General features: G+C 46.4%; 8 protein-coding genes across 8 annotated transcripts; 5 read left to right on the top strand and 3 right to left on the bottom strand.

Moving 5' to 3' along the window:
* Positions 1–1205: 1205 nt before the first annotated feature.
* N7487_007844 (putative MFS transporter) lies at positions 1206–3259 on the top strand (the record flags this gene model as incomplete). Its single annotated transcript, XM_056875574.1, has 7 exons — positions 1206–1629; positions 1704–1921; positions 1970–2143; positions 2198–2304; positions 2363–2799; positions 2858–2986; positions 3045–3259. 7 exons carry the CDS (start codon positions 1206–1208, stop codon positions 3257–3259), a joined length of 1704 nt encoding a protein of 567 aa, XP_056727762.1.
* A 742-nt stretch (positions 3260–4001) lies between these two features.
* On the top strand, positions 4002–5250 carry N7487_007845 (TauD/TfdA dioxygenase family protein; the record flags this gene model as incomplete). The annotated part of the gene is made up of 4 exons (XM_056875575.1): positions 4002–4230; positions 4284–4613; positions 4670–5044; positions 5096–5250. 4 exons carry the CDS (start codon positions 4002–4004, stop codon positions 5248–5250), a joined length of 1089 nt encoding a protein of 362 aa, XP_056727763.1.
* A 309-nt stretch (positions 5251–5559) lies between these two features.
* N7487_007846 (Oxoglutarate/iron-dependent dioxygenase) lies at positions 5560–6925 on the bottom strand (the record flags this gene model as incomplete). Its single annotated transcript, XM_056875576.1, has 7 exons — positions 5560–5644; positions 5700–5753; positions 5816–5957; positions 6047–6358; positions 6419–6572; positions 6629–6834; positions 6886–6925. The coding sequence occupies 7 exons, from the start codon at positions 6923–6925 to the stop codon at positions 5560–5562; spliced, it is 993 nt and encodes a 330-aa protein (XP_056727764.1).
* Positions 6926–7862: 937 nt separating this feature from the next.
* On the bottom strand, positions 7863–10745 carry N7487_007847 (beta-glucosidase; the record flags this gene model as incomplete). Its single annotated transcript, XM_056875577.1, has 6 exons — positions 7863–8247; positions 8339–8556; positions 8624–8800; positions 8865–9924; positions 9990–10596; positions 10658–10745. Coding segments are annotated over 6 exons (2535 nt in total), but the record flags the coding sequence as incomplete, so codon positions are not given.
* Positions 10746–11467: 722 nt separating this feature from the next.
* N7487_007848 (uncharacterized protein) lies at positions 11468–13278 on the top strand (the record flags this gene model as incomplete). Its single annotated transcript, XM_056875578.1, has 4 exons — positions 11468–11636; positions 11700–12207; positions 12267–12513; positions 12622–13278. The coding sequence occupies 4 exons, from the start codon at positions 11468–11470 to the stop codon at positions 13276–13278; spliced, it is 1581 nt and encodes a 526-aa protein (XP_056727766.1).
* Positions 13279–13581: 303 nt separating this feature from the next.
* N7487_007849 (Zn(II)2Cys6 transcription factor) lies at positions 13582–15931 on the bottom strand (the record flags this gene model as incomplete). The annotated part of the gene is made up of 5 exons (XM_056875579.1): positions 13582–14050; positions 14117–14698; positions 14763–15163; positions 15229–15428; positions 15490–15931. The coding sequence occupies 5 exons, from the start codon at positions 15929–15931 to the stop codon at positions 13582–13584; spliced, it is 2094 nt and encodes a 697-aa protein (XP_056727767.1).
* A 578-nt stretch (positions 15932–16509) lies between these two features.
* Positions 16510–17465, top strand: N7487_007850 (uncharacterized protein; the record flags this gene model as incomplete). The annotated part of the gene is made up of 4 exons (XM_056875580.1): positions 16510–16584; positions 16653–16853; positions 16914–17348; positions 17409–17465. The coding sequence occupies 4 exons, from the start codon at positions 16510–16512 to the stop codon at positions 17463–17465; spliced, it is 768 nt and encodes a 255-aa protein (XP_056727768.1).
* Positions 17466–18532: 1067 nt separating this feature from the next.
* Positions 18533–20085, top strand: N7487_007851 (uncharacterized protein; the record flags this gene model as incomplete). Its single annotated transcript, XM_056875581.1, has 4 exons — positions 18533–18899; positions 18969–19396; positions 19478–19647; positions 19764–20085. The coding sequence occupies 4 exons, from the start codon at positions 18533–18535 to the stop codon at positions 20083–20085; spliced, it is 1287 nt and encodes a 428-aa protein (XP_056727769.1).
* Positions 20086–20456: the final 371 nt, after the last annotated feature.

Genomic DNA, 20456 nt, shown 5'->3' on the forward strand with positions numbered 1-20456 from the left:
ATGATACTCGGGAAGAACAATACGTTGAGAATTTCCAATCTCAAGGCAGGGCCATAAACTGTACGTCCGATGGCAAGACGTAAAATGGGGAGGCGAGGAAGGAGGAAGACTAGGGGAAAATGAAAGAGGAAGGAAATAGGAAATACTTACTAAATCATTTGCATCAAAATCTGGAGGACTGTCTGATGGTCGGCGACTCGACCGATTGCTGCGGCAAACTGGCTGCGCGAGAGACCACCAGCAAGACATGGGATTTCTGTATGGTTTCTTTGACATTCTCGTAAATGGCAGGTTGGGCTGACTGGCCCGACTGGCCTGACTACATTGCACGAATCTGGTTTAAAATGGCAAAAATGAAGTTGTATCACTTCAGATTGGGATTTCCGAGAGCGATAATTTGCAGAAACTGGTTCTAGGCTCCGGGTGTGATGAGAGGAAGGCTTATCAGGAAGGGAAAAGAAGACCGGCCACTTGAATGGCCTACACTTTTGGAGAGGATCTAGGCGCATGATGAGATCATCTCAATAAAATTGATAAATGGAGCCCCATCACTCGGCAGAGAAATATAGGAAAATATATGTCAAAGGATGTTGGATATGGCCACGGGGCTGGATCGAGCGAAATCCCCGAGAAATGGAAAGTAACAGCAACGAGTGCAGATAGAGGGACTGGTGGGAGGGGTGAAAGTAAAAGAGGGGGATCAAAAGGCGAGGTCGGGACTTTTATGTCGAGAGCATCGAGGCGGAGGTTACGTGACAGCGTCAAAAAGGCCAAACCCACCAACCTCACTGAAAGGGATTTGACAATTTGCGCTTTTCTCGGTAAATATATTTGTTCCGGGGTCCCCGGTAGTTGATTTCTTCAAAATCCTTTGGTTTGGATAATATGTGGTTTTTCGACTGAATGATGTGATATTCAGCCACCAAGATGTCATTCCTAAGAAACCTTGATCCTTCTTGGCCCTGACCCTGAACCTCTCACAACACTACCAACAGAACAATTGTTACATACTTGGCTTCATGATGCAAGCTAGTGCCAAGTGCTTTCTTATCAGTGAAAACATGTTCCAGGGAAAATATCCCGATGAGATTGTCGCTGCATGGTCTATAAAAAGAGGCCGGATTTTTCAAACTTTTCATACGTAGAAAAAAAAAAAAAAACCAATAGATCTTAACGTTTGGTTGTAACATCTTTGGCTCATCAAGATGTCTACCGTGTACACTGCAAGGAAAGGCCCGAATGAATCCATCTCAGTACTCAAAGGGCCAGATACAGACTCCTCTACAAGTCTTGACATCGCACCATTGGGCCAACCCGGAGAAGAACGTCGGTTCTGGTTTCAGCGAGGCAAAGGCTATAATCCCGAAGCAGTTGCAACCCAGCCGTCCGTTTATGACAACCCTGACACCGCGAAGGAATATCAACCCCGCGCGGACTGGGAGAATCTTCACCGATTCGACCCATCTGCTCGGTGGACATGGAACGAGGAATACCAGTTGATCCGAAAGATTGATCTTCGCATCATGATATTTACTTGCCTTATGTTCATGTGCTTGGAGTTAGATCGGTCCAATCTATCCCAAGCTCTGACTGACAACATGCTTCCAGAATTGAATATGAACACGAATGGTAAATGAAGAACCAGAGCTCTCTTTTTCATCTTATGATATCCTAGGGCTAACCAGAGTGCATTATCTCTCCAGACTACAATCTTGGAAATACGGTGTTTAAGCTCGCATTCCTCTGCGCCGAGCTTCCTTCCCAACTCGTCAGTAAATGGGTTGGACCTGATCGGTGGATTCCGACCCAAATGGTTCTTTGGTCTGCAGTTGCTATGGCACAGTATGGACTGAATGGGAGAACAACATTTCTTTTGTGCCGTGCCCTGCTTGGTATTTTGCAAGGCGGATTTATCCCAGATGTAAGTTGCACACGTTCTTCTTATGGGTCACCGCTAACGGAGTCGCAGGTGATATTATATCTGTCCTACTTCTACAAACATCATGAGCTGTCTTTACGACTCGGCTTCTTTTGGACAGCTATGAACATTGCGGATATTCTTGCTGGATTTCTTGCTTTCGGATTTTTGCATCTTCGTGGTGTGCAGGGTCAATCGGGATGGCGCTGGCTGTTCTTGTTGGAAGTGAGTAGACATCTGATATAATTTGAAAGGACGTTTGACTCACATAAAGTGTAGGGCCTTCTGACACTTCTATTTGGTCTATCTGCATATGTTTTGATGCCCCCAGGACCATGCCAGACTGCAAATTGGTCTCGGGGTAAATCAGGCTGGTTTACTCCGCGGTAAGTCATCTCACCTTTCTTTTGTAAAATTTTGTATAGTTTCTGATAGAATTCACAGGGAGGAAACCATCATTGTCAATCGAGTAATTCGCGATGACCCAAGTAAAGGAACCATGCACAATCGAGAGCCTATTACGCCCAAACTACTTTGGAAGAGTTTGAAGGACTATGATCTCTGGCCGATATACATCATCGGACTTACCTTCCAAACGCCAGTGGTACCTCCCAAGCAATATTTAACTCTTACTCTGAGGGGCCTCGGATTTAACACCTTTGTGACGAATCTCTTGGTTATTCCTAGCGAAGTGCTGTCCATTATCTTCCTTCTACTCCTCACATATGTCTCGGAAATTACAAGTCAATTAACTTTGATCTCTGTGATTGGGCAGATATGGATACTTCCCTTCTTGGTCTATTTATATGTGGCCGACATCAGTACTGCAAACAAGTGGGGTGTATGGGCGGTTATGACTGTGCTGCTAGCATATCCAAATGGTACGCTCACCTATTCGCACCTGTTGCACATTTGGTATCTTGGCTCACAAAATCACAGCGCATGCCATTCAAGTGAATTGGAACTCCCGCAACTCGAACACTGTCCGATCCCGTACGGTCTCAGCTGCCATGTATAACATGTGTGTCCAATCATCGGGAATTATTGCTTCTAATATTTATCGCGCTGGTTGGTCATAAACCTCCTTTGATTTTCCGTCTTTGTCTGATATGCTAATTTGACTCAGATGATGCTCCCCGCTATCGGAGAGGCAATGGTGTTTTGGTGGGACTCGGTGTCTCGAATATCTTCATATATTTGCTGACCAAGGTATACTACGTCTGGCGCAATCAAAGCCGCGACAAGAAATGGAATGCTATGACGGACGACGAGAAAGCGAATTACTTGGCAACCACCAAGGACGAAGGAAATAAGCGATTGGATTTCCGATTTGCCCATTGATTATCTCTCTGGAAATTGGACCATTTCTAGATTTACACGTGAAGGAATGGGGGAGCTGACTTGGCCCGTTAGTGTATGGAAGTTAGTTCGTACAGTTTTGATATCACAGGAATGAACAAACTTTGAATCTCGCTTACACCGAATAGGTACTGCAATAAATCGCTAGATAGTTTTACGTCTAAAATGATACTCTTTCCCTATTCATGCGATTGGTCGGGCCATCCATGGCGTGCTTGAGCATAACCCATGCATGTAATAACATATACAGCTAGCCGACGACAATTAAAATAAGCGAGCAGTGCAGTTATTTTTGGATTGATCTGATTGAACAAAACCTCTGGCTTTAACTAATGTAGGTATAGTGTCATTGGTAATCAACTGTGTTGCGCAACCTCCCATAGATATGATCCCATCACGGTGAGATTTCCAGAGGCGGGATGTCAGACAATTCCTGGGGAAAATGACGAATCTGAACTTTGACACCACAAGTTGACTGCTATCTATTGGGATCATCAACATACAAGACGTGATTTCACTCTAACTGTGCGACAGCAATGTTCCAGATCTGCGGGGTTGCGATAATGAGGCCTGGGCACAACAAGAAGTAGATGTCGCAAGCGGATAACCGGCATCATTTAGTATGTCGCAAAGTATAAGATGGACAACATGGTCCTGTATTTTACCTGCCAGCACTAACAAAAAACTCCGTCCAACAATTACTACAGTCCACAACCACCTCACTATGGCATCCGCCGTCACCGAAACCGCACCTACGGTGGTTCCCATCGTCGAGGACAAGATTACGCTGACAGGTCTCGCTCGTGAGCCTATCAAGTCCAATGGATCTCTTGATTCTTTCGAGTCCTTCGATGTCACTCCAGTCATTGGACGTGAATTCCCCAACGCCAACTTGAAGGATTTCCTGCGCGCCCCCAATTCTGATGATCTGATCCGAGAACTTGCTTTGACCAGTGAGTTATACCCATTATTATATGTGGAGGATAGAGTTGACATGATATTTTAGTCTCGCAACGAGGTGTTGTTTTCTTCCGTAAGCAGGATGGTCTAGACAACGAACTGCAAAAGGAGCTTGTCCAACGACTGGGTGAACTCTCGGGCAAGCCAAGCACATCCGGACTGCACATCCACCCAGTAGCAAACTCAGGTCGGGAACACAGCGTCAAGGATGATGAGATTAGTGTAATCAGCTCCGCAAGCCGGGAAAAGCTGTACAAGGACAGGAACACGAGAAAGCAGACCTCACGCAGGGAGTGGCACAGTGACATCACCTTTGAGCCCATTCCTAGCGATTATACTCTCTTGCGTCTCACGGAGCTTCCCAAAACTGGTGGTGGTAAGACCCCTTTTGCATACTATATGGAATTGTACAGAGAACTAATCATCTTCTAGACACTCTGTGGGCCTCAGGCTACGAGGTTTACGACCGTATCTCCGAGCCTTATCAGAAGTTCCTGGAGGGCCTGACCGCAACCTATGCGCAACCCGGCTTCAACGAAGTTGCCAAACGCAACGATTTCACCATCCACCTTGGCCCTCGTGGCGCGCCTGAGAACGTCGGAGAAGAGCTTATCGCTGAGCACCCTGTCATCCGTACCAACCCTGTCACCGGCTGGAAGAGTGTCTTTGCTGTCGGCACGCACGTTCAGAAGGTCAACGGTGTCTCTGAGGAGGAGAGCCGTCATCTTCTCGACTGGTTCGTGAATCTTATCGTTGAGAACCATGACCTGCAGGTGCGCAAACGCTGGGAGAACCCGAACGATCTTGGTATGGTCCCCTGTAAAAATATCTGACTACCCTATCTGACTGTTATTATAGCTATCTGGGATAACCGATCGGTGTACCACGCAGCAACTTGGGATTATGACGGACTTGGCCCGCGCACTGGACACCGTGCTGTTGGCCTCGGAGAGAGGCCATATCTGGATCCCAAGAGTACTGGAAGACGTGAGGCGCTGGAAAAGAGCCAATAGATGGCTTTATTACACTTCACCTTCGAAGATCAGCTTTATGACCCAATTAAATGAAAATTCTCGTTTTCAAACACGAGTTACAAGTGCCTATGTCATTCTGCCTTGCATGGTATACTATATCCTTTGGCTTTTATATAGTTTCATCTTGAGAATTCAACTGACCCAATATACGGGTATATTTGACGAAAAATACATAAATTTTCAATGGACCACGATGGTTTGCTAGGTGAAAACTAAGTTGGCTATATACTTCGGATGTAGAACTCCCGATACTAAAAATATGGGTTGATCCCATAATCCATAAAAGCTCTATGCAGCTGGAGTAGCCACAGCGGCCATGGTAGCCATGGGAGCGTCAGTAACCAATGGTGACTGGGTCTTTGGGAAGTTGTGTCTATATTTGTCTTTAGTCACGATGTGCATGGAAATTGTTTGGTGGTGTTTCTTACCCAAATTGGACAACAGTCTTTTCGCGGAAATATTCACCGCAAGTGATGGCAGGGCTGAAGAGGATAATAAGTAACCCAGCATACAAATCTCCGAAATCCTTTGGCAATTGACTTACTACTTCTTCAGAGGCCCCTGCATAACAACGTTCCGCCGACCAGTGTTAAAGTAGGCAATGGAATAACGATCTGGGCTTGGGCCAACGTCTTGAGCCCGGACGCGGTGAAAGTTGGCCTTGAGACGGTCATCAGACCACGCCACTAAATACGTTGAAGAAAAGGCAGTTAGTGGACAATTTCTAGACACACATCGTGAAGAAAGCGGAACTCCGCACAAGACTGTCACTTACTCAACATGTCTCCGATATTGACTACAATGGGACCAGTCTTAGCGGGTATGGGAGAGAAATCATCACCAATGATTTTGTCGTTGTGATTCTTGCGACCAGGACAGACTTCCAGTCCATCCTCACCATCGCGCTGGAACAGCAGGGTGAGACATCCAACATCAGTGTGATTACCAGCTCTCCATGTTCCCGCTGCATTTTCGGAAGCCATATAGTGGATCATGCGCATTTGCGTAAGGTTATCGCTGGCTTCAACATCCATCGCATCGTTGAAGTGATTCTCCGGGAACCCCAAGGCAATGGAAAGACAGCTTACTGGTCATAGTGTTTTAGTAAGTGAGTATTAGTAAACGAGAGAACATTGTGAGCACTTACAGACTTGTTTAGAGATTCCCTCGCATTTTGCAATAAAATTCTTGGTGCCTTCACTGAAGCCGGGCACATCTTCATCAGCCGGCCATTGGGAGTTTCGCTGTAACCAGAAAGATTCTTTCTGGTCTGGAACACCGGTACTAGGACGAATTTGTGACTAGAATTTGGAATCAGATTATTTTTCACATTGTTGGCCAAGGCTTCTTAATTTACCTTGTACTCCCAGCCGTTGTTGGTGTGCAAACCATGGGGAATCTTCCCTTTGATCTCTCGAGGCAGAGCAAAGAAGGCTTTCGAGAGGGCGAACTGATTTTCAATCTCCTCAATAGTGATACCGTGGTCAACAAGAGTAAAGAAGCCAGCAGTTTCGGCTCCTTCCACTAGCTGCTTGGTGATCTCCTCCTTTCGGGACTCGAAGTCTGGCCGAGATTATTACGTGATTTTCAATGAGTCTGATGGAGAGGACATACCCTTAAGTGAAATAGCGGGCACGTAAAGCTCCTGAGGCATTTTGATGGAGTTCAAAGCAAGAGTTGGATGTATGAGGTAGGAGCTATGCCGTAGGGTAATGTAGCGGTGTGAGGTTGATATTTGACACCAGCTAGTCATATAAATGGAAACGTAGTGCGCATCTGTGATAGTTACCTATCGTAAGCTGCCAGTGGACGGAATCTCTCAGTAGACGCCGGCTGCGAGTGTAGCACCGGGGGTTCGGCCCGGGGACTTCAAGGAGTACTAGCCGTTAAATTCGAATGTCAAAATGTTGGACATAGCTCTACACGGCCCGGGAGTCTAGGTACCGGCAATTGAACAGCGGGTATGGAATATTTGGAGGTATCTTATCATGTTATTCCCCACTCAAATTGTGGAGGTGATACACATTTCTCGGTGGCGCAGAAGCTGGAAATATTGCCGATAGCTAGCAAACCTTACATTTGCAAAGGCACGATGGTTATCGCCAGTATAGAATTTGTTTTCTTGGGTTTGATTTGAAAGATTCCTATTGTATTAGGCATGACGTATATTGCTAATGAATGAAGCTCAAGCTAGCCCTCTTTATTGTAACGAGAGAGGAAACATATGGGCTAAGTTTGGCTGTACTACTAAGGAGAATCCCATTATGATGTATTGTGTGAGGGCATAGAACGTGGTATATACACACTGCTCATTTAAAGGCTCGAAACGAATCATTTGCCACTCATACTTGCCGCTGGTATATGTTTAGGTGTATGATTGACAATCTTTAAATTCTTGAGAGAAGGCATGGACGAAAAACGCCCGAATTTTGACTATGAATAACAACGTAAATATTGAAGGCAATATGGATAGAAAATTGAATAAAAATCGATATCTAAATCTCCATCTCGAGTGATGTCGCTGGTCTTTCATGCTCGACACAGCTCCAAACTGACTCTTCGCCAGGCTTAACTTCAAACCCTGGCATATTTTACATGTCAAGACCGGTCCAAGTAGTTGTTTCCTCAACCTCCAATGATCCAGATAGAACAATATCCGCGCTACTGTGGCCCACATGAACACCATAAATGCCCTTCTCACTCACCCAGCAACCTAAAGTCTCATCCCAGAATGAAGTTGACAGACGGTCAAGCTTAATAACAACATCCTGGCACTCGCAAGAGTCAAGGAAGACCTTGGCAAAGCCCTTGAGCTCCTTGATCGGTCGTGAAATAGAATTTGTTGGTGAGGGAGATATGTAGACTTGTACGACTGTGGCTCCTACAATTGACCCGGTATTGAGAACGCACACACTCACTTCCTTCGGCGACACAGAGAGTTCGGAAAATTCAAATTGTGTGTAAGATAACCCATGACTATTAATTCGAACAGGAGGTTTGGTTAGCAGTTGGCAAAATCGCCGGAGATGTAGAGGGAGGACATAATGTTTCATATGGGAGAACTCACCCAAACGGAAATGCGACACTTCTGTTTAACTTTTCATAATAGCGATAGCCAATGTATACCCCCTCACCATACACAGTGTGACCGCGCTCGCTTTCAAAATTCAGAAAAGCTGGCGTATCTTCAATAGCATTGGGGAAAGTAAGAGGAAGCTTGCCACTGGGGTTGATATCGCCAAATAGAACATCAGCTAGTCCTCTTCCCATCTCATTGCCACCGTACTGTGACAATGGTTAGTCGGTAAATCTCGTTTTAGGCGAAAATTGAGGAAAGTCCAGGTTTACTCACCCACATGTGAGCAAGAGTTGTTGCCCGTGAGACCCAAGGCTGCATGTTAATTGGTGCACCTGATTGCGTGACAATAATTGCATCAGGATTAGCATCCAGCACCGCGGAAATCAATCGATCGGTTGGCTCAGGCAGATTCATAGTCGGTCTGTCATAGCCCTCGCTCTCTAATTCTTTCTGTAATGTTATGTCAGCCAACCGTGATTGAAATATTATTGGATTGATGTCGCGGGGACCTTACATCAAGTCCTACACACAGTATGGTGTATTTGCACTTTTTGGCAAGAGACGCTGCCCGAGCAATAGCCTTCTCTGGGTCTGAGACTGGCCAAACGCCAATACGGCCAGCTCCGCCACCGTAGGCCACTACACCTTCTTTGTAAATCTTGGAAGTAGGAAGACTTCCGAATTGAACCTTGATATGGTAATTTTGACCGCCTTTCATATGCATCACAGCCTTCTTCTCCGTGGTTCCCCTTCCGAAGAAGGAATTCCCCGGCTGCTGAATGGTGGTGTTGTCAATGATCATTGTTTCGTCAATGAAAAGACTGGCCGTGCCGCAACATGCGATGCCCCATTCATAGTCGCCAGTCTCGTCAGCGCAGAATGTCCCCTCAACATCAGCCCAGAATTGCGGTCCCAACTTTCGATGGGAATATCCCATAAGTTGCCAGGTCGAGTCGGTGATATTGATGATATCAATGACCTTACGGTTCGGCCTGGACGGCGGTTCCGAAAAGAAACGCATGGTAAGTTCTCCCACCCGACCTTCGGGCGATGTGACTTGGGAGCCGAGTAACGGGAGGAATCCCCAAGAATGGACTCCAATCTCGTAATTTATTTTCACGTCCTTGCGGGATCCATTGTTGGTGAGTCGCTCAACAATGCCTTGATAGTTTGTAACAACATAATAGGCATCAAGCTGAGCACTTCCTCCACCACAGTATGCTCCATTCTTTAAATTGGGTCCGATGAGGGCTATTTCTTCAACCTCGTGAGACGGAATAGGCAGAATTTTGCTGTCATTCTTCAAGAGCACGATGCTTTCCCCGGCGAGCTTGCGGTTGGTAGATCGATCATCAGCAAAGTCTCGAATGGATTCAACGGATGCGACACCTTCAATTTTCGCACACTTCTGAACAAGATTCAGTACATTGCGGGCTCGAGCATCCAGTGTCGCATGTGAGACTTTGCGAGATGAGACAGCTAAATCAGCTAGAATGCCCCGCAGCCTGGGTGGTCCCGGCATTTCCAGGTCCAGGCCGGCATTCATGGCCTCGACTGTTGAATACGTGCCATACCTATTGTGTGCATCTCTGATTAGTGATTTCCAACGTAGTAGCAGTGATGGGAAAGTTTGACATACCAGTCACTCATAATCATTCCCTTAAACCCCCATTCCCGCCGCAACAGATCTTCCAGCAGCGTGGGACTTTCGGAGACATGCAGCCCATTCACTTTGTTGTAAGAAGCCATGATGCCTCCCGGCCGACCTTCTTTTAGAGCGATTTGAAACGGCAAAAGGTAAATTTCCCTTAGAGCTCGTTCGGTGACACGGACGTCAACCGCCATTCTCTCATGTTCCTGATCATTCGCGACAAAATGCTTTAGGGTCGACACGATCCCGGTCGATTGAGCCCCAGAAATGTAGCTACCAGCTATCTTGCCTGATAAGAACGGATCCTCGGCGAACGACTCGAAGTTTCGACCGCCAAGAGGCGACCGCTGGATGTTGACGGTAGGACCCAGCCAGACTCGCGCACCCTTGGCCTTGACCTCCATTCCAATGAGTACGCCGCCTTCCTGAATGAGCTTTTGATTCCACGTTGCTCCAAGAGCAGTGCCGCACGGCAAACAAGCGGCACGAACACCTGCAGTGAACCTCGTGCCTCGGGCACCATTTGGGCCATCAGTGAAGCGAATCGATGGCACACCCAGTCGAGGAATATCATAGGTATGCCATGCGTCCTTCCCTTAATCATCAAATTTGTCAGTTTCAACAAGAAATCGCTGATAGTATTTCTGGACAGTTACCTGAGATCAGACCCACTTTCTCGGCAACCGTTGCCTCCCTGAGAACCGTGTTCACGTCGAAATCTGAAAGAATAGATGTCTCCATGTTTGCTATTTCTCAAGCAATTCTGGAGGATAGTTGATGAGTTTCCCCCTTTTACTATCGCTTTAGAGTCACTTGAAAATTTCCACGAGTATTCTTAGCCACAAGAGTTTAGGCGATAAAGATTTCAAATGGTTTGGGGCGTTGCCGAAGGGGGTACGGCCCTGGGGGGAATTAACCGAATGGAACAAAGAATCCAGACTGAAAGGCACCCGGAGAAGATACGAGAAGTAGAGAATCCCCGCAATCAAAGGACTGACTGTGGGGCGTTGATATGCTAACCAGTTCCTCCGTAGATAACGTCCCATTCGCCAGATACATGCATGATTCTTAATCCGTCTGCACGCGAATTAACCTTTCGAAGCTTGGCTTGCGATGGTCAACTCACATCTAGCGCTCTAAACCCCCGCCTCCAGATTCTAATTTACGAGATGACCTCGGGAACAATGCTGACACCTCGTCGGGTTTAAAGGACAACATCATTGGACAACCCCCTCTTATCGCCACAAACTCAGATCTATCAAGATTGAACCAGAAAGCCTAAGGGTGTCCATGCTGGTTGTTGACAAAGTATCTCTCGCCAGCGAAGGGTTTGATATATCGGACTTTGGGATTATAAAATACAGCAAATATCCCTTCACTCCTTAATTCACTATCTGCTTTTCATCACCCGACCAAACGAATATTCATCATTTTCACAATCCTTGTGGGCCATCTAATTGAACAAAATGAGGCTTAGCCTTTTCAATAAGAAGAACCAAAGCGATGCCGAGTTTGACGGCGTCGAAGCGGTGTTGCCAAAAGACCGCAAGCCCTGGTACAGAAGCTGGCATCTTATTCAGTTGAATCTGATTTTGCTAGTGCCCCTGGTCAGTTCCAGTGCTGTCGGATATGATGGTAAGAAACATCAACAATTCCACCCTCGTATGGGTTCCTTTTCATGGCTAACTGGCAGTAAAGCCTCTATGATGAACGGCCTCCAGTCCCTGACGCAGTGGAAGGACTACTTCAATCACCCCAATTCGGCAATTCTGGGTACCCTGAATGCTGTGTATCCTATTGGAAAGGTGCTGATGGTATTCCCTGTCTCTTGGTTAGGAGACCGGTATGGTCGCCGGTTGCCAATGCTCGTCGGACTCTGTGGCATGGTGGCATTCGCCATTCTTCTAGCCGCATCACAGAATGTAGCGATGCTAATTGTTTCACGCTACTTGATCGGTTCGTGCACTATCATGGTTGCACAGCCCTCGCCCATTCTCATCACGGAGCTTGCTTTCCCCACACAACGTGGTAAGCTCACTGCGCTATACAACTCGTCCTTCTACATTGGCGCGATCATTGCCGCCTGGGGTACCTATGGCTCTTTCACCTTGAATTCGACCTGGTCTTGGCGAATTCCTTCCGCTATCCAGGGTGCTATGCCGGTATTGCAGTTACTGTTCTTCTGGTGCCTCCCTGAGTCTCCTCGGTAAATAGGTTTCCCTTTTATTCAATCACAAGGAGGTCATTCTCTAACTGAGTCATTAGTTGGTTGGTATCCAAAGGTCGCATCGAAGAGGCTAGAGCAATCTTTGTCAAATACCATGCTGGTGGGGATGAAGCATCTCCTCTAGTGGATTTTGAGATGCAGGAAATTATGCAACACCTGGAGAATGGAAAGGGAGGTGGCGAAAAAACACCATGGAAGGAAATGCTCCGCACCAAGGCCAACCGCCGCCGGACAATTATCGCGGTTTTTCTTGGATTCTACTCACAGTGGTCTGGCACTGGACTGGTCAGTATCACCACCCCACAATGTGGATTGGATTGGATTCATTTCCCACTCCTACATTAGATATGCACTGTGTGAGAACTCGCAACTAATGGTTACGTTATTATCTAGGTAACTTACTACCTCACCCTGGTCCTTGATACGATCGGCATCACACAAACCAAGGAGCAGACCCTGGTCAATGGTATTCTCCAGATTGCAAACTTTGTGGGGGCTGTCGGCGTGGGAGCTCTCATGATCGACTGGCTCGGTCGCCGTACCCTCTTTTTAATTTCTGCCGTCGGCCTATTCTGCAGTTACGTATGCTGGACTGTTCTTTCGATGGAGTTCCACAGAACTCAAGACCCCGGCACAGCAAAGGGGGTGCTGGCCTTTATCTTCATCGCCTGCTTCTTCTTCAATATTGCCTGGACACCCATGTTATACGCTTATACGGTGGAGATCTTCCCCTACAAGCTGCGCTCGTTTGGCCTTTCCACGGCTTTAATGACGGCCAATTTGTCGTTGATCCTGGGCCAGTTTGTTCACCCGATCGCGCTTGCCGATATCGGCCAGAGATACTACATCCTTTTCTGCTGCTTGCTCTTTGTGCTCATTTTCGTGATTTACTTCCTATTCCCGGAAACCAAGAACCGCACTCTCGAAGAGATTGCGTTTATATTCGAAGGAGAGCAGGATCTTGTTGGTCAGAAAGTTGTGGAAAATCCGACCGTTTTGGATGAGAAAGAGCAGGTGGTTACCAAGAAGTCGGAAATCACTAGCCTCTAACTTCCCAACTGCAAGCTCATCCCTAGAAGATAGGGAGGGGCAATCAATCAAAGTGATCGCTTAAGTGGAGAATACCCTTAGGTATATGTGTTTATATGTGTTGTTATTCTTGGAAATGGGGTGAGAGACGTACTAGTTTTCCCCCTCGATCATAGAACTCAACTTTTGTTTTAATTGACTTTGCCGGGAGGTGTTAAAATCTATACATTCATTTAGGGGAGCTAGCATTTTCAAAATTTAGAGAATGAGCCTAGAACAGAATACCCTTTCCATTTCAAAATTTCTACAGTTCATTAGGAGATATTATAGAAGAGCCACCCCAAAATCCAGCGCAAAGTTGTCGGAGAATTGGTACCCAAGATCTTCCCATCCCCCATGGATGAATAAATCGGCATCCATCTCTGTTTGAACCATATGATTTCCCATCTCCGTGGTAGTGTCAAAGTCAGCGCCTTTTCGTGGTGAGAAACATTGCGGCCCAGAGCCTTGGATTGAGGACATTGACATATCCTGTCCTGTGTCAATAACCAAAATTTCATCAACATACTGGTCTGCTACAGAACGAGCTTTGCGAGAAGCCAAGCGCTGATAAAGATTGATGGTTTCCTCTAGCTCGTAGAGTGTCTTGCTATAGACCCTGGATTGAGGGCTGATAACGCCGGCTGTTTCGAGAAGATTAACAACTCCAGAGAATGCGCCTCGTAAGTCGTCCTGCGATTCTCCGGCGAATATTGAAAATCCTAGAACTAGCCCACTTCCAAAGGCCCAGGATCTAGATACGTCATTTGTAAGCAGGATGCTCGATTGCTGATGATTCACGGAAGATACAAAGACTCACTTGAATAATCCTAGGTTCCCAAATGGCAGGTCTGAAGCCGTCATAACGGAGGCTACTTGTCGACATAAATGTCCCATATGCATGGCTGATATCATACAGACTTGCGCCAGGGATGCTCTCTGAGGATCAACTGGCCCTTGTGATGTTAAACCTGACTGCTGGCGCATTCGTGTCATAAAAGTCTCAATCAGGAAGGGTCGAGTGACAAGTATGACAGCAAAATAATAGAGGCTAGACACATGAATACTACCAAAGGCTTTCTTGCGATCAGAATAAGCCATTGATACCCCATTTGTGTAGGAGAACCGCCGGAGCGATGGTGGTAGATCCCGGCTCCATGTCCGAAGCCTTTGAAGGAGGTTTTGAGCAGTGACAATATCGTTCATCACACCTCTATTGAGTTGACAACATATATCATCTAGCAATACTACCCCTTTCAGCACCGCATTGAATGCTGGCTGTTCAGCGTCAAATGGTAGTGATTGAACGTTATGGCGGGTCGCCCTCGGAACAGTGCAGGGTCGACCAAGAAGTGAGCTTGTCAGGACCTCTAATATGCATAGACTATGCCATATGCGTAGCCTACATAAAAAAAAATTAGAAATCACAGTTCAAGGTTCAAATGAAGGATTTAAATAGACATTACCTTACACCATAACCACTTTTTAGTTTGAGGGACTTCCAGCTCATGGGTTGGTGGAGACCGAGGACGACCGCTGCTTTGGAGGCAATCCCGAGGTATATAGACCCAGCGCTCTGGCGGGATGCACCGAGTGTATAAAATGATAACAGGAGACATAATCGAACAATGGCGAGACTGGGATTAGCAAGCATGTCTTGGAAAGCAACACATCGCGCTCTCGTGAACAGTGTCATAGCGTTGTATGAATCACGGGGTGCAGATGCCCTAGCTTGTGCACCAATAGCCAAAGCTGCGTCCATGGCCGCAATGTCCTCACTATTGTGTGGCGGGGAATCATTTCCGGTGTCTGCCGTGAGAAGCGACTCGACTTCCGCATCATCAAAAAGATGCAAAATGCCACTTGACTAGAATAACAGGGTTAGTTGTCTATTTCGGGGATAGGGTGACAGCGATATGATTCTACACGCACCACCTCGCAATAAGATTGGAACAGCTCGCGCTTCTCTGCCAAATCTAGATGAACTTCTTCTCCGGCGACCTCATCAATTTCCGGTTCAAGTAAACCGTTTCCGCGCTCGCTTTCGGTGAATGACGTTGCACCCACCCATGGTCTTAGACTATGTCGAAGATAATCCAAAAACGATAGCGAGGTGTTCTCTCCAATATAAACTGCGGCGCAATCAGGAGAATTGGCAAACGTTCCGGTCATTATAGGCAGGGGAATGCTCACACTTTTCGCCATTTGATCCAGTTACAAAGTGCTCTTGTGGAGATTCTTCACCAACAGGGATCTGCCCCACAGGGACATCATCAGCCGTTGGCATCGACAAGGGTGTGTTTCCCGACAGCGATGATCCACCGGAGACCGACGGGAGCACCCCGGCAGCCGTGTAAGGGATCGAATTTAGATCCTCCGGTTGGGGGACTGCATGTGGAACTTGCTCGTGGGAGTTAGTATCCGCGACAGGAGACAAAAGCGACCGGGACTTCAATCTGCGTCGACCTCCTCGGCCCGTGGACGCGGTATGGTAGGTGCATCCGCTGGAGCGATTCTTTTTGATACAATTGGCGCAGGGGGATTTAGCGTCGCAGCGCGTTTTAGATGTTTTGCATGCATCGCATGCTCTATACGCGCGGACCCGGTTTTCTGGGCGGATTTTTGGTCGAGGCATAATCACAGTCAGAAAGAGAAGAGAAAACAGAAAGTCGTATGATTCTATGCTTGTTTGCTCCCATTTACCCGGGGAGACTACAAGGTATATTTTGGCTGATAAGGATGGGCTTCCCCCGCTTCTTGGCTTCCAAGGTTCACCCCCCCCGAGGTCAATCCATATCTCGTTGCTTTTGGCAAATCCGTAGCTCTGGAAAATCAACCGGCCTAAAGATTTGTATTCAAGCGTTTAATATTTTAGTTTCTATCCCAGACCCTTTCCTCAACACAAGTATATTTTTCTTTTTCCTTTTGAGGGGGGCTAATCATCAATCAGCCTGAAGCCAATCTTGGAACCTTGGAAATGGGTTATCGTATCTTGTCGAGGTATTCGGGCCGAGCACCGGTGCAAGTGCCGTAAAACACTCTGAAGGCTGATTGGCCCCGAATTATGTTATCCTATGTTGTTATTTTCGAGGGTTAAAAGAATAGCGAAATTATGTGAGGAAATCTCGCTGGATGACTTCATTTTGTTATACTATTCACATTCAATCCTAAAGATTCTCCGTCAATACTCAAGGCCTCTAGCTTGTTATCATCATGGAAGACGCTTACAAAGAGGTCTACGAGAAAATCGCGCTCAATACGGATCGGTTCAATCTAGGTGATGAGGAGGTTTGTTGAAAAACTAAACTATTTGCCTTCTGATTTCACTGACATCTGATATTTTGGGGGGCCAAAAGACCTGGCGTCAAATATACGAGCCATTCGTTCCAGGACACTCACCGAGAGTGCATGTTACCCGTGATCATCGATATGGTCCCGCAGAACGGAATGTGCTCGATGTTTACTTTGCTCCTGAAATCTCAGAAACCGGAAGTCCTGTGTTAGCTTTCTTTCATGGAGGTGGCTTCTTTTCCGGTGATAAACAATGGAGCGAAAAGGTGTGGTCTTTGCGCCTCTATTTATATTCTACAGTTATCTAACCATGATCCGGAATACAGTATTGGGGCAATATAGGAAATTATTTTGCCCAACAAGGTATTATCGTTGTGATTGCCAATCACCAGCTTGTTCCCTACAGCAAGAACGAAGTTTCTTCCAAGGAAGCAGAGCGAACGACCATCAAGTATCCTGCTGGTGCCGACGACGTGCAGCTTGTCCGAGAATGGATATACAACAATATTAGCAGTCCACAATTTGGCAACGGCTCGGTCGACAAAGTTGTCCTGTTTGGACACTCCTCCGGTGGTGCTCATGTCGCTATGAATTTGTATGCGGCAGGTGACTCCGAGCGCACTGTGACCAGATCCGATGTTTTCCCACCAGTGGCTGGGGTGATATACCTGAGTGTGCCATTCTGGTATGATCGAACGCGACCTATTCGTCAAAAGATCCTTCAGCGATACTATGGATCTGATGCCGAGAATGTCTGGGGGGTAAGTTGATTCCATTAGCTTACAGAAGGATCCTTGGCTCAAAATTCCTACTATGAATAGCCTCGGTCTGCACTCGGGTTGTTCAAAAACCTTCCAAAAGACTCAGCAGCTCTGTAGGTTAACAGATCAACACTTCAATCGGCCGTTCCCCGCTCAAATTGCTAACCCACTACGTGTGTAGAGATGCTATCAAACTTCCAACATATGTTGGTACCGTCAAGTGGGAGGTGTACGTGATTCCTCCAACCTAACATTTCGGTTTCGGTCATACAGTTCTGACATTCAATGTAGCAAGGAGGCTTTTGATGGGGCCATAGCTTTTTTAAACGCTTATCGTGAACGTTCCCAACCGGCTGGCACCAACGCCATTTTCCATGTATTGGACAAGCACAATCATCTCAGGTGAGATATACCCATTAACCATAATCATTTAATAGATCTTTTACTCGGGAGAAATCGCTGACGTCTTTCATTTTGATGGTTTTTTCAGCAATGTACTTTCTATTGGTACACATGATGATGCCCAGGCCAGAATGCTACTAGATTTTATTCGTACCTGCACATCATCCGGGACGAACACTGGACATAAGTTTTCATTCAAAATCTAGACCTCAAATACAATCTCATTTGCACGCAATTTTGCCAGTTTGATCTTCCTGTCTAAAAGAAAATTGGGGAATGAAAAATGCTCTTCGAGTGGAAACTTTTACAGAATGGATGTCATCGTAGAGCCTTTTGTAGAATAGTAGTCAAACTACAATCAAACCCCGTATTTCAGTTTTTTGTCCATTATTTTACCTTCTTTCGCTGTGCGAAATGGGTGTATTCCAACCAAAGAAACCCCCCCCAACGAGCGTACTGAATAAAATGCTAAAATGTATCATTTAACTATGCTTGCTGTTTGTCAAATGAGTCAACCCCTTCAAATTCCACACTACATACAGTGTACGATTGGCCTATCATAACACTGAACATTAGCCGGATACGTAGTCGGACGTTATCTCTTAACCGTTCCGGCCCGCAGGCTTATAGCCGCATTTCCGATCACCGATCTCCGACTGATAACCCTCATATCATATCGCCGTCTATTATTTGTCTTCAAATAGAGCGATTGATACCTTTCCCATTTCAATTCATATTACAAAGTTAGGCAAATAATTCCTAAACTCAATCTCTGCATCAACATGTCTTCCACCGACTCCAGTGACATCCCAGGCCTCGAAGAGCTTCCAAACGCCCCGCGGGTGACATTAGCACCAAATGTTACTCTACAGCCTCCACTTTCCCGTCGGGGACATGGTCCTGGACTCATTGTGATAGATCCCGGCTATGATTTTCCGTATATTCCCTCCGCAGAGCTGCCATCAACTACCCTGGATCCCGTCCCACAATACAAATGGGCCGAGGAGGGATATGCCGTCTTGCGTATTGCCGCGCGCAAGACCTCCGAGCCTGGAGACTGGTCACTAGAAGCTGGATTCCTCGATAAGGCTATTGAGAGCCTCAAGGGTCTAGAGGAATGTGACGTGAAAGACAAATTTGGCATACTCGGTAGGTTATAGAGGCATATTTTCTCTCGCGTATAATTCTGGCCGAAAACTAATCTGGTCGGATGGGCAGTGTATGGGACACCCGAAGAATATACATCATCATTCCTAGGACAGCTTGCGACGGCTGTGGCAAGCTCCGACAACATCGTGGCTGTTGTCACTTTCTCTTCTGCATTTGATTTCGCCTCTGCCTCCAAGCCTCAGCTGGTTCATCAAGCAGGCGAAACAGTCCCCACAGAAAAAGAGGGACTAACAATTTATACATACCCTGAGGTTGCAACGGATTTCATCATGCCCCACAGCCCTGGTTTTGTCTATTCTGCTGCAGCGGTGTCTCATACCCGCAGCTTGACGTTCATCAAGAAGTATATCGGTGGTCCCATATTTGAGCTGGAGAAAATATGGGATGAGCACACGTATTGGGAATTTGAGAATCGTTCTGTTGAGAAGACAATGGCTACTATGGTGCGAGAGCCATATGTTAATCACATTCCCACGGTAAGCAGTGTCTCACTGGAGTGCAGATTCCCTCTTTCTTTTGGTCATCGAATCCTTAGCTAACGAATCGATATCAACTAGATGACCGGAGGTATTGGACGAAAGCGCCTAACGGATTTCTATCGCAATCACTTCATCTTCAGTAACCCGGACAGCATTAAAATGAACTTGGTCAGTCGAACGCTTGGTGTTGACCGCATTGTGGATGAATTTATTTTCATGTTCAACCACGATAAAGAGGTTGATTGGCTGTAAGTGAATATACGTATCCTTTTACGTCTCCTTTCGCGAATAACTATGGACTTGATCACTACTGTTCTACCCTATTTTTTGTTTTTTTGTCAAATGCTGATATTTCGAAATCTAGTCTTCCCGGAATCCCGCCAACTCATCTTCCCCTCCGCATTCCATTCTATGCAGTGGTGAACATTCGTGGAGACAGACTGTACCATGAACACATTAGTTGGGATCAATCTACAGCACTCCGTCAGCTTGGCTTACTACCCGAATACTTATCCTTTCCACACGCCGTTCCTGGAATGGAAGGCAAGACACTGCAGTATAAACTACCAGTGGCAGGAGTTGAGACGGCTGAGAAGCTCGAGGATCAGCGCAAAGTGGATAGTAATACTCTCTTCATGCCCAATGGGAGTGGGATTCGTGAGTATCAAGGTCATGATGGGGTATAGGTCGCTAGCAAACATGCAAAATGTAGTAACCCAATATGCATCCTCTACTATTGGTATTCTCGGAGCCCTTTTCATTCTCAGCTCATACGCGTGTATATATTTCTATTTGAATCAATTGAAAAATGGTTCTTGGTTTCAGACCCGGTCTATATTCTGACTCCTCGGCAGACGATATCTACGTATTAAGTAATGGAATAACTAGTAAGGTTTGGATAACGAACAAATTAGCTGGAATTAGTATAGATAAGTACAAGAAGGCAAGGCGAGACAAAGGTCGTAGACTATATTCAGCTAATGATTTGGAAGAGATAGGGAGGAAGATCAACCAGATGGGGACCAAGGCAATCAGGCACATAAGTTCTGAAAATGAA

The sequence above is a fragment of the Penicillium crustosum genome (assembly GCF_028827405.1).
Source record: "Penicillium crustosum strain IBT 35664 chromosome Unknown utg000003l_segment0_segment0, whole genome shotgun sequence".
NCBI lineage: Eukaryota > Fungi > Ascomycota > Eurotiomycetes > Eurotiales > Aspergillaceae > Penicillium > Penicillium crustosum.